Source organism: Heloderma suspectum, chromosome 2 (assembly GCF_057233095.1).
Source record: "Heloderma suspectum isolate Gila_16-S chromosome 2, 16-S_ref, whole genome shotgun sequence".
NCBI lineage: Eukaryota > Metazoa > Chordata > Lepidosauria > Squamata > Helodermatidae > Heloderma > Heloderma suspectum.
In genome coordinates this window covers 373,139,959-373,153,138 of record NC_139459.1, presented here as the reverse complement: position 1 = coordinate 373,153,138, position 13,180 = coordinate 373,139,959, and the positions used below count along the sequence as shown (strand labels likewise).

Genomic DNA, 13,180 nt, shown 5'->3' with positions numbered 1-13,180 from the left:
GTGTTTGATTACTAATAAATCTCTGTGTGTATTTTCTCTGTTTCATAGTCTTTATTCTATTTGCTCCATTAAACAAGAATGATCCCAGGATGGAAATTTAGGCTGTAGTTTTCTACAGAGTTACTAGGCCCTTAACCACATGGAACATGGTGGGACTTCATTTTGGGGGAAAATGCATTGTAAATACACGAAAGTCAAGTGTCATTAAGAAGCACCTTCCCAACTCAGAATGAGTGATGGCATGGACTGGCAATGCCTTGTTCTTTGAATGGAAGGGGAAACAGCAAAATAATGTCCCAGTAATCCTTTTGTAATCCCTCACATGTGGCCTTTTTTTGCTTCCACCTGTTGGAAGTCTTTGGGCTTTTCTACCAGAAGCTTTTAACCTTTTAACCTTTACTGAGGCTTCTGCTTCTGGATTCTTTGAGGGATTAAGATTAGCTCTTTTACATGTTTTTTTTTGGGGGGGGGGTGTCTTTCTCTGCCTTTCCATATGTTCCACTAGGATGTTCTGGCCAACAGTCTAGCTGCTGCATTTTGCACTAGCTGCAACTTCTGAGTCGCCTTCAAGGGCAGCCCCACAGAAAGTGCATTGCAGTAGTCTAATCGGGAAGTTACCAGCGCATGTACCGCTGTGGCTAGGTTATCCCTGTCCAGGAAAGGCTGAAGCTGCTCCCAAGTACTCCAGGCTATGGAGTTCACCTGGGGCTCCAGTGATAGGAGTGGATCTAGGAGTACTCCCAAGCTATGCACCTGCTCCTTCAGGTGGAGTGCAAGCCCCATCCAGGACAGGTTGCTTACCCAATTCCTGGACTGAGGGACCACCAATCTGCAGAGCTTCTGTCTTGTCAGGATTTAGCTTTAGTATATTGGCCCTCACCCAGCCCGTTATAGCCTCCAGGCACTGGTCCAGCACCTTCACCACCCCAGCTGACTCCGACTGGGGACACCCCACCCCCAAACTCCTAACGGCCTCACCCAGTGGCTTCATAACAATGTTGAATAGCATGGGGGATAGAATAGAACCCTGTGGCACCCCACAGCTTAATAGCCCTGGGGTAGAACAGGAATCCCCCAATGCCACTCTCTGGAATTGGCCCTGCAGGTAGGAGTGGAACCACTCTAACAAATCCCACCTTGCAGAGCCCATCTAGTAAGACACCATGATCAATGGTGTCAAAAGCTGCTGAGAGATCCAGGGAGATCAACAGGGTAGCACTCCCCCTGTCTTTCACCCCGAGTAGGTCATCAGTCAGAGCAAGCAAGGCTATTTCAGGGCTGTGCCCTGGCCTGAAACCAGACTGAAATGTAAAGGACCTCAAACTACCGTGCGTGAACAGTCACAAGTGCACAATAAAGGACTCATGTAGAAAGGCTCCTTTTCTCTGTCTCTGACTGCCTCCACCACAGCATCGTTAAAACTCTCTGGCTCTCAGGGATCTAACGTAGGCAATGTGGGGGCTGGCTATTAGAAGAGGGCTAGCTCTTCTACACGCACATGTCAATGGAGCAGTGATTCTGCTCTGGGTTTCTGTCAGAACCAGTCAGAACTCTACAGGAGCTATCCAGAGTGCTGAACCTTATCCCTAAAATTGGGTCAGCAGCTTGGACAGCTCGTTTAGAGTACGGACTGTTTCTGGCTGAAACCCAGAGCAGATTTACCACCCCATTGACATAGGAGTCACCAGCCTCCACTGCCGCCAATTAACTTTGTTTCCTGAGTTAAAGCTTTCTTGTTTCCTCTGACATTTTGCTGAATGTTATAACCTTCTGCTTCCTCACATGAACTTCCTACCTTTAATTTTCTGACAAAATGTTTGACTTCTAAGCTATTAATATTTTGGCTGAAACTCTCTCTCTCTCTCTCTCTCTCTCTCGCACGCGCACACACACACACACACACTCACACACTACAACTGAACTGAATGTCAAAAATGGAGGAGAGTTTTGTTCCTTCACAAGTCAGAAAAGGAAAATAGATACCAGTTCATTCCTTCATTGTTTTCCTCCTTTTGATATAGTTTCAACCTGAAACTTTATGTTGCATGCAAGATGTGTTATGTTTGCCCCTGAGCTGTTTTCCTGGTCAGAAAGCCCTGCTGGGAGAAAGCAATTAGAAGTGGAGTGACTGCAAGAAAGAGGGACTATTTAAGCTTTTCTCTATCCGCTCCTCTGACTGCATCCATCTGCTCCTACCTGCAGTTGAACTGGACATCCAATTGGCGCCGGATGGCCAGGGACTGCTTTTCTCCAGAAATCATTATTTCTCTGGCTGCCTCCATGAATCCAGTATTATTATTTTTTAAAAAACCTCTGGGTCTCCTGCAACCATTTTTAGATAGTGTGGGGGGTTGGCTTATAGATGTAGAGTGGGTATCCCCACATGAAACAGAGCTACGGAGGTTCAAACGAAAAAACTGAAAAGTTTACTTGACAAGTATCCTTAATGGGAAAAGGGTTTTACATCTGAACAGATTCAACACACACACACACCACACCTCAAAACTGTAAGAGCAGTAGGGTAAAAATAACAACCAGATTAAATGCATACAACTAGCCTAAATATTTTTATTTATTTGCAATATTTTTATATCACTCCATTTCTAAAACAGATTTTGGAGCGATGAACACAAAAGATAAAGCAGTAAAAGGATAAAAGATTAAAACAGCATATTAAAATTATGCTTTTTAAAAAACAGAATGCCAATAGAAACTGTGGCTGGTCAATTAATGTTTTCAGGAGGTGCTGGGAACAACACAGTGTTGGCGCCTGCCTGACCTCCAGGGGCAGGGAGTTCCATAGAAACGGGGCCACCACACTGACTGAAGGCTCTTCTCCTGGTGGACTCTGTCAGGCCAGAGGTCCCTGTGGAGCCACCAGGAACATGCCCTCTGATGACCTAAATGACTAGACAGGGTAGAAAGGGAGAAGGCACTCTCTCAGGTATCCTGGCCCAAAGTTGATTAGAGCTTTGTACACTAGTACTAGTACGAAAGGACACTCAGCTGTGGATGTGTCTGGTGGTGAAAAGAAAATCCGATGCTGTAAAGAACAATATTGTTTAGGAACCTGGAATGTCAGATCAATGAATCAAGGTAAGCTGGAGGTGGTCAAACATGAGATGGCAAGATTGAACATCGACATCTTGGGAATCAGTGAACTAAAATGGACAGGCATGGGCGAATTTAATTCAGGTGACCATCATATCTACTATTGTGGGCAAGAATCCCTTAGAAGAAATGGAGTAGCACTCATAGTCAACAAAAGGGTGGGAAAAGCAGTACTGGGGTACAATCTTAAAAATGACAGAATGATCTCAGTACGAATCCAAGACAAACCATTCAACGTCACAGTAATTCAACTCTATGCCCCAAACACTGATGCCGAAGAAGCTGAGGTTGATCGGTTCTATGAAGACCTACAACACCTTCTAGAACTAACACCAAAAAAAGATGTCCTCTTCATCATAGGGGATTGGAATGCTAAAGTAGGAAGTCAAGAAATCACTGGGATAACAGGCAGGCATGGCCTTGGTGTACAAAATGAAGCAGGACAAAAGCTAATAGAGTTTTGCCAAGAGAACACGCTGATCATAGCAAACACTCTTTTCCAACAGCACAAGAGACGACTCTACACATGGACATCACCAGATGGTCAATATCGAAATCAGATTGGTTATGTCCTTTGCAGCCAAAGATGGAGAAGCTCTATACAGTCAGTCAAAACAAGACCTGGAGCTGACTGTGGCTCAGATCATGAGCTTCTTGTTGCAAAATTTTGGCTTAAATTGAAGAACGTAGAGAAAACCACTAAACCATTCAGGTATGACCAAAATCATATCCCCTATGAATATACAGTGGAGGTGAGGAATAGATTTAAGGGATTAGACCTGATAGACAGAGTGCCTGAGGAACTATGGACGGAGGTCTGTAACATTGTTCAGGAGGCAGCAACTCAATCCATCCCAAAGAAAAAGAAATGCAAGAAAGCCAAGTGACTGTCTGATGAGGCTTTACAAGTAGCTGAGGAAAGAAGGGAAGCGAAAAGCAAGGGAGAAAGGGGAAGATATATCCAACTGAATGCAGAGTTCCAGAGAATAGCAAGGAGAGACAAGAAGGCCTTCTTAAATGAACAATGCAAAGAAATCGAGGAAAACAACAGAATGGGAAAGACTAGAGATCTCTTCAAGAAAATCGGAGATCTCAAGGGAACGTTTTGTGCAAAGATGGTCATGATAAAGGACAAAGAAGGCAGGGACCTAACAGATGCAGATGAGATTAAGAAGAGGTGGAAAGAATACACAGAAGAACTATACAGGAAAGATCTGAATGTCCCTGATAGCCATGATAGTGCGGTCACTGAACATGAGCTGGACATCCTCGAGAGTGAAGTCAAGTGGGCCTTAGGAAGCATTACTAACAACAAAGCTAGTGGAGATGACAGTATTCCAGCTGAGCTATTTAAATTCCTAAAAGATGATGCTGTTAAAGTACTGCATTCAATATGCAAACAAATTTGGAACACTCAACAATGGCCGCAAGACTGGAAAAGGTCAGTTTACATTCCAATTCCAAAGAAGGGCAACGCCAAAGAGTGTTCAAACTACTGCACAATTGCACTCATTTCACATGCCAGCAAGGTGATGCTTAAAATCCTACAAGCTAGGCTTCAGCAGTATGTGAACCGAGAACTACCGGAAGTACAAGCTGGGTTTCGAAGAGGCAGAAGAACTAGAGATCAAATCGCCAACATTCGCTGCATCATGGAGAAAGCAAGAGAATTCCAGAAAAATGTCTATTTCTGCTTCATTGACTATGCTAAAGCCTTTGATTGTGTGGATCACAACAAACTGTGGCAAATTCTTAAAGTGACGGGAGTACCAGACCACCTTACCTGTCTCCTGAGAAACTTGTACGAGGGTCAAGAAGCAACAGTAAGAACCAGACATGGAACAACCGAGTGGTTCAAAACTGGGAAAGGAGTATGACAAGGCTGCATATTGTCACCCTGCTTATTTAACTTATATGCAGAGTACATCATGAGAAATGCCGGGTTGGATGAATCACAGGTCGGAATTAAGATTGCTGGGAGAATTATCAACAACCTCCGATATGCAGATGATACCACCCTAATGGCAGAAAGCGAAGAGGATCTCAAGAGCCTCTTGTTGAGGGTGAAAGAGGAGAGTGCAAAAGCTGGTTTGAAACTCAACATTACAAAAACGAAGGTCATGGCATCTGGCCCCATCACTTCCTAGCATATAGAAGGGGAAGAAATGGAAGCAGTGACAGATTTTACTTTCTTGGGCTCCAAGATCACCGCAGACGGTGACTGTAGCCATGAAATTAAAAGACGCTTGCTCCTTGGGAGGAAAGCTATGGCAAACCTAGACAGGCATAGTAAGAAGCAGAGACATCACCTTGCCGACAAAGGTCCGCCTAATCAAAGCTATGGTTTTCCCAGTAGTAATGTATGGCTGTGAGAGCTGGACTATAAGGAAGGCTGAGCGCCGAAGAATTGATGCTTTCAAACTGTGGTGCTGGAGAAGACTCTTACGAGTCCCCTGGACTGCATGAGGTCAAATCAGTCAATCCTAAAGGAAATCAACCCTGACTGCTCATTGGAAGGACAGATACTGAAGCTGAAGCTCAAATATTTTGGCCACCTAATGCGAAGAGAAAACTCTCTGGAAATGACCCTGATGCTGGGAAAGACTGAAGGCAAAAGGAGAAGTGGATGGCAGAGGATGAGATGGCTAGATAGCAACACCGATGCAATGAATATGAACTTGAGCACACTCTGGGAGAGAGTGCAGGACAGGAAGGCCTGGCGTGCTATGGTCCATGGGGTCATGAAGAGTCAGACACGACTGAACGACTGAACAACAACAACAACAACAACACTAGTACTAAATCCACAGTGTCCCTATTATGTCCAGGTTCCTTCCCAGTGATATCTTTTTCCAAGGAGCCCAAGGAATCATATATGATCCTCCTCCATTTTATGCTCACAACAACCCTGTGAGGTAGGTTAGGATGAGAGTCAGTGACTAGGCCAAAGTCACCCAGCGAGCTTCATGGCTGAGTGGGCACTTGAACCCAGATCTCCTTAGTGTTAGTAGAGCACTCTAACTATTACACCACAGTGGTTCTCCAGGGGTGATAGCAAATGGAACCTCCATGTTCAGGGGTCATATACCTCTGAATGTGAGAAACTGGGAGCAACCAGTGGTGGTGGCGGTGGTGGCAGCAGGGAGGACTTCATGCTTTCTGTTTGGGCTTTGGGGAGGCATATGGTCAGCCACTGTGGGAAATGGGATGCTATGCTATTTCTTCATCTCTGTATCTGTTGCATTTCTGTACCACCTTTCTGAAGCAACAACAGTGTGAAACAACCACCTTTAAAACTATAGCAGATTAGAAAGCCACGTTACATAGGTGTGTGTCATGACCTCCTCCCTGCAGAGAGGGTGGGGGGCCAGTCCAGTCTAAAGGGAGTGTGTTCCAGAAATTGGGATTGACACAGGAGAAAGCCCTTGTGCTAGATGGACCATATTAATGTTCTTAATATTTTTAAAAAGTCCTTATAGGAAGAGAATTGGTGAAACCTGGTAACAAAATGAACAGAACTAAAAAAGAATGGCAATAAAATCCTCAGGTGTTTCAGATCACACTTCTTCCCCCGCTGCAGCTTTTTCTTGCACACCTTTGGTTGCCAGTAGCCCTTGCAAGTCCCATACAAATGCCCCACAGCTGGCCCCATTTAACTAAGCCAAATGCACAGCTGGAAGAGGGCAGAGCACTGGAAAGCGGAAGGGAAGGAATAAATCGCCATCCTGCAGGGTTGGACTTGGAATTTGCAAGAGCTCAAGGAGAAACAGAAGTCTGAATTTCAGGAAACGAGCCCCAAAGATGGGCCTGTCTCTCTGTTCTGTTCCCCTCCCTGGGAAAGTAACTCAGCGGCTGCTGTTTTGACTGTGTTTCCTTCCTGGAGTGGCTGGCTGCTATTTGGCAATTGACTGCAGAAGTTCTTTGGCTTTGCAGAAGGATCTCGGTTAAAGGAAGAGTTTGGTGCCCCAACGAGAGAAGGAGAAGTGAAAACAGAGAGATTTCTGAATACAATTAAGGAATATCCTCTCGAAAGTGAAGGCACCTAGGGAGAAACACCACCCAATGGTAGGGCTGGGAAGCAGTGAGGGGAGCCTGCTGTTCTCTGCATTCGGAGTCCTGGGGGTGGTGGGTTCTTCATGTTCTAAGGTCAGGGATGACTCCAGGTTTTTGAGGACCCTTGTAGAGGAACCTGCAAGGAACCCCCTCCTTCTGTGAGTCTACATTCTTACTGCCATTGTCACCAGCTGCTCTTCTCTTCCTTCTCTTTCCATTCATTCCTGCTGCTTGCTTCACAGGCAGAGAACCAGGGAGCAAGTAGGCCATGGCCTCTACTACTCCTACTCTTCATCACCACCATTTTCTGGGCCAAATGAGAGGCAGGTGAATGAGCAGGTTGCCACGGTGAAGAGGACAAGCTGGTCCAGGGGGCTTTTGTCATTGGGCCCCTGCTGGGGGTGGGCCCCTGGCAGGTGCCTGACCATGCCTAGCCTTGTCACCTGCCCTAAGGTAGAGCTCTGAGGAAACTGCTGCTTGGAGTGTCCCAAGCAGAAAGGAAAGTGTGTCCATGGTGTGTGTTGGGCCTTCCAGAATGATTGGTGTCTTAAGTCTGTCATAGCAAAAAGAACAAAAGGCATGCCAACATAAAGGTTTAACATTAATTCTTGATTTTGTGTGTTTCTCTCTAATCAGATGTCTGTCAATTTGTTCCCACCATGCTGTTTGAACCCATTTCAGCAGATGCATGAAGTGTTATCCCCATTTGGCAGCTTTTCATATGCACGGGTCTAAAGAAAGGGGAAAATGAGGCTAAATGTCCATGAAATCCAAATGGACAGTATGTGACAATTTCAAGTAGAGCACATGTTTGTTTGTTTGTTTATTTATTTATTGCATTTATACCCCGCCTTTCTCCCTCTTGCAAGGAACTCAAGGCGGCTTACATTATCCTCCTCCTCACCGTTGTATCCTCACAACAACAACCCTGTGAGGTAGGTTGGGCTGAGAGTCTGTGACTGGCCCAAAGTCACCCAGTGAGCTTCCATGGCCAAGTGGGGACTAGAACCCGGATCTCCCGGCTCCCAGTCCGTCACTCTCACCACTACACTACACTGGCTCCCTACACTACACTGGCTCCTTACACTACACTGGCTAACACTACAATGTTAAAGGGACATTGACAGTAGCACTATGTTTTGAGAACAATCACGACACCATTATCTCGCTTTAGGCCTTATTGTTAAAATCAAACTTACTGATTAACAATTTGATGCTAGGGTTTCTCTTTGACATTCTTTTGTTGAAGTATAGCTTTCTGGTCAATGGCAAACTGTCCTGAAAATTTGGAATGATCTCCTCCTGGTTCCTAAATATTGCCATTTCTGATGTAATATTTGGGTCCCTGATGTAATATTTGTAGCAAGGCATTGCTGGTGTTTGACAGCATAGACTATGGAAGATGAGCAGGTGAATGTAGCTGATGATGTTTGGTCCTGCAATAGTGTTGCCAGAGTGGATTTAGAGATAATGTTGGCTTCTAGTTTTGTTGCAGGATCTTATCTCTATGTTTATGTCTCTCTTATGTGGCTTGCTTTTTGAGCGTGAGCATTTATATGAGATTTAAGAGATGCTGTAAGCATGCACAGACCTACTGTTGAAGACCTTATCAGAACACAAAAATACGTACTAACAAAACAAAAGTAATGCTGGAAAAAATAAAATGGAGACGAGGAGGACGACTTTGTAAGCTGCATTGGATTTCTTGAAAGAGGAACAAAGGAGGAATATAAATGGAATAATGCTGATAATGCCAATAACGCATGTTTGTTTTGCTTCCAGGTAAGGTTCTTTCCTATTCGTGTTCATTCCTATTTCCATCTCGTTTTCTCTAGCCAATAGATGAGCACACCAATCTAAATGACTGATCTTCTTGACGTCTATAGCGCAAGACTATTTTTGTGAGGTGACCCATGCAGCACCAAAACTCCACAGGCCCAAGATCAGAGGAGGGATCGAAGGGACAGGGGAAGAACCCCATAGCCCCCAGGTAAGAATGATGTCTGATCACCAGGAAGTAGAGGCAAATACTGTAGTTGTTTTTTCTGATGTGGAATGACAGCGTCAGTCGCATAGATTCCATGTGTAGTGAACCGACACCTCTGGGTCTGCGGTGCACCACTCTGCCACTGACAGACATCCAGCTCCAAGGTAGTGTTGAAGCTGGAACTAGTTACTACCCATGATACCTTACCATATCCTTCTTCCTTAACCCCGCCCCCCCCAATCTGCTATGGACATGGCCCTTAACTGCTGTAATTTCCCAGCATTTTGGAGCTTGAGTGAACATGGAAAACCCTTTATACAACATGTTACATTGAAAGGGGTTTTGTTAATGGAACCTACTTAAACTGGGTCAGTGCAAGTGGGTGCAAATGTCATTTGGTTCACTTTTCATAACTTTCCAAAATTTGCACTTTTTTCATACATGGGATGGGGAGAATGTGAGACTGAAAGAATCTGAATGTGGCAAAACTCCCAAACTGACAGATGCATCCATCTCTACCTGTGAGTGAGTGAAAAGTTGATGCTTGTATTGGATTTCTGGCTTTTCCTCAGATACTGCGTGGTTCGATGGTTGCCATCCTGTGTGGGGAATCTGTCAACACTTTTCAGTTTACAAGAATGTAATGGTGACAACACTGAACTGTCCAAATCTGCCTGGTCAGAGAATTTGGCCTTTATTTATTTATTGTTTCATTTCTATACTACCAAATAGCCGAAGCACTCTGGACGGTTCATAACCTTAGATTCCTTCTAACCAACTGGCCCTGGAGGAAACTGGTATGAATTTGGCCTCCAAAATCTTCCACCCAATTCCTGGGTCAGCTGCACAAAAGCCTGACTGAATTGGTTTCATTTCTCTAGCCCCTAAAGGAACTCATCAAAGCAGGGGCATTGCTGGGCATGGGTTCATGGCCTGGAAGGTATTTCACATGGCCCCAGACTTATTTCACAGCGCCCTGAGTGTCCATTGGCATCAATGAAAGGGCTTTCCCCCCTAAGCTTAACTGCCATGCAGGACACATTTTGGGGGGGGGGGGGATTGGAGGTGGGGAGGTAAATGGGTACTCTCATCTTCCCACATGCTGCCATAACCCGTACAGTTTTTGGTCCTCTGCATGGCAATTAAGCATAGAGAGAGGGGGGGGGGGAACCTTTTCAGTGAGTTTGGGATGATCTGGAACAGGGTGCAAATTAACTGGAGAATTTATTTCTGCTTGAGATGATTAGGATGAGAAATTAATTGGCTGGCTTTGCCGGCTGTGAATTTTAAGCAAATGGTAGTAATTATTTCTAAATTTGCCTATATTTAAAGTAAAAATAAAGTGTATTTTTGTCCCATGGGCCCTGGCACCAAATCTTTTAAGCACCTGGCAACACCAACTGAATCAAAGTCTTCAGCATTTGTTGAGGTAACTCACTCTTGATTTTTCTCTTATACAAGGGACTGCAAGGTACACAGTAGAGGACATAATTAGGCCCTTATATCGTCAGGCACTATCAAAGGGCTCTTCTCTCTGGTTTCAGGGGGAATTTGCAGAGGTGCCTGAGAGTTCTTCCGTGGCAGGAAAATCAGTGCCTGATGTTGAGCAGAGGCAGCAATGCACAGAAACGGAGGACGAGGATAATGATGGTGAGGCCAGCCCACTGGATGGGGGTGGGGGATAAGCCTTTTTCTGCCTGGGTCTTGGGATGCCCTGAAGTTCCCTTCTGGGCTGTATTCAGTTGCCGCCCTTTCTCTCCCTCCAGGAAGCTGAGGGGTGATTTGCTTCAAAATGTATCTTCCACTTTTTCCCAGCCTTGGGTCCTGATGTCATTGGACCACAAGTTTCATAATCCCCAACCATTGGCCATTCTGGCTGGGGCTCATGGACATTGTGGTTGAAATCCATCTGGAGGGCACCATTTTGACAACCCGCGATGTAGATCAAGGATTTGTGAAGGAAATCTAGATTGGAGAGAATTGTTGACATACTCCGTGTAGCCCTGTAAGGTGTTTGAGTTTTATTTTTTTTAATTTTACTTTCTAAGCTGGCATGGCTGTTGTAGGAGGAAATAAAGTGGGATGTCAGAAAGTCATAACAGATGGGCCAGTGAATCAGGAATCAAAGATGTTGCTTTATCCCCCTGCAGATGAACAGGCACAAACATCAGGGAACAAGGTTGGCATGCTTGAACTGAACATTTGAGATGGAGGCTGGAAAAATACATGTGAAACGTAATAGTTCTCCTAGTTATAGGAACTTTCCCATGAAATTGTCAAAATGACTTCAGAATTTTATGCTGGCCTGGTTGAAACAAAGGTCAACTGTGAATGGAACATGTTGCCTCCTCAGGAAGGAAGGCAGGAAGAAAGGCACAGTCAAATTACAAATTGATATGGATTTTTCTGCAATTGATTCTCCAACATCTCGACTCACTGTTCCTTCTGTTTTCTCTTCTTCATTCCATCAGATGATGTACAAGTGAGTGAGGACAAGGGAAAACAGTGTAGGATATCACCAGAAAGAGCAAGGGATGAAGAGGTTTTCTGCAGTCGGAATAGAGACAGGAGAGAAAACATACACAGGAGAAGGATAAATCCATTCCCTCTGTGAGTGGGGTCTTGCTTGAACAAGAACAACGAATAGGGAAAAGACACAGAAAGCGCATTCATGCTGATTTGGAAATAAACACAGGAGTGGAGCCCAGTCAAAGCTCAGAGTCTGTAAAACGTGACCCTCTGAGCAAAACCCCCGTTAAACATCCAATGCTCCACACAAAGGGAAAAATGCATAAATGCTTAGCATGTGGAAAGAGATTCAGCCAGAGCTCATCCCTTACCAGGCATGCAATAATTCACACAGGGAAGAAACCCTATAAGTGTAAAGAATGTGGAAAAAGCTTCAGTCAGAGCTCAACTCTTACCAGACATGAAAGAACTCACACAGGGGAGAAACCCCATGTGTGTGAAGTATGTGGAAAGAGCTTCAGTCAGAGCTCATCCCTTGTCAGACATGAACTAATTCATACAGGGGAGAAACCCTATAAATGTGAAGCATGTGGGAAGAGCTTCAGTCAGAGCTCATCCCTTGCCAGACATGAACTAATTCACACAGGGGACAAACGCTATAAATGTGAAGTATGTGGGAAGAGCTTCAGTCAGAGCTCATCCCTTGCCAGACATGAACTAATTCACACAGGGGACAAACGCTATAAATGTGAAGCATGTGGGAAGAGCTTCAGTCAGAGCTCATCCCTTGCCAGACATGAACTAATTCACACAGGGGACAAACGCTATAAATGTGAAGTATGTGGGAAGAGCTTCAGTCAGAGCTCATCCCTTGCCAGACATGAACTAATTCACACAGGGGACAAATGCTATAAATGTGAAGCATGTGGGAAGAGCTTTAATCACAGCTCAAACCTCATTAAACATGAAAGAATTCACACAGGGGACAAACCCTATAAATGTGAAGCATGTGGGAAGAGCTTTAATCACAGCTCAAACCTCATTAAACATGAAAGAATTCACACAGGGGACAAACCCTATAAATGTGAAGCATGTGGGAAGAGCTTTAATCACAGCTCAAACCTCATTAAACATGAAAGAACTCACACAGGGGAGAAACCCCATGTGTGTAAAGAATGTGGAAAGAGCTTCAGTCAGAGCTCATCCCTTGCCAGGCATGAACTAATTCACACAGGGGACAAACGCTATAAATGCGAAGCATTTGGGAAGAGCTTTAATCACAGCTCAAACCTTACTGCACATGAAAGAATTCATGCAGGAGAGAAACCTTAAAACTTCTTTGTGAGCAGAAAAACATTCAGTCAGTGCTCACATCTTATTAAACATCAAAGAATTCATACACAGGAAACTCTCTAGAAATGCTCAGTGTGTGAGAAAATGTTCATTTGCATAGCAAACCTTACAATACATCACAATGTCCATAATTAGGAGAGATCATTAAATGCACATATTGTAGGATGTGTTTTGATGGTGAATCCAACCTTCATGAACATGAGAATG

At 44.6% G+C, this 13,180-nt stretch overlaps 1 protein-coding gene across 1 annotated transcript in view; it reads left to right on the top strand.

The window, feature by feature from the left end:
- Positions 1-12,952, top strand: part of LOC146356138 (uncharacterized) — a 35,581-nt gene extending 22,629 nt beyond the window's left edge. Inside the window, exon 3 of the mRNA XM_084831291.1 lies at positions 11,933-12,952. Within this exon, the coding sequence (XP_084687417.1) occupies positions 11,933-12,952 (1,020 nt within the window). The remainder of the gene's footprint in view (positions 1-11,932) is intronic.
- The last annotated feature ends 228 nt before the right edge of the window (positions 12,953-13,180 follow it).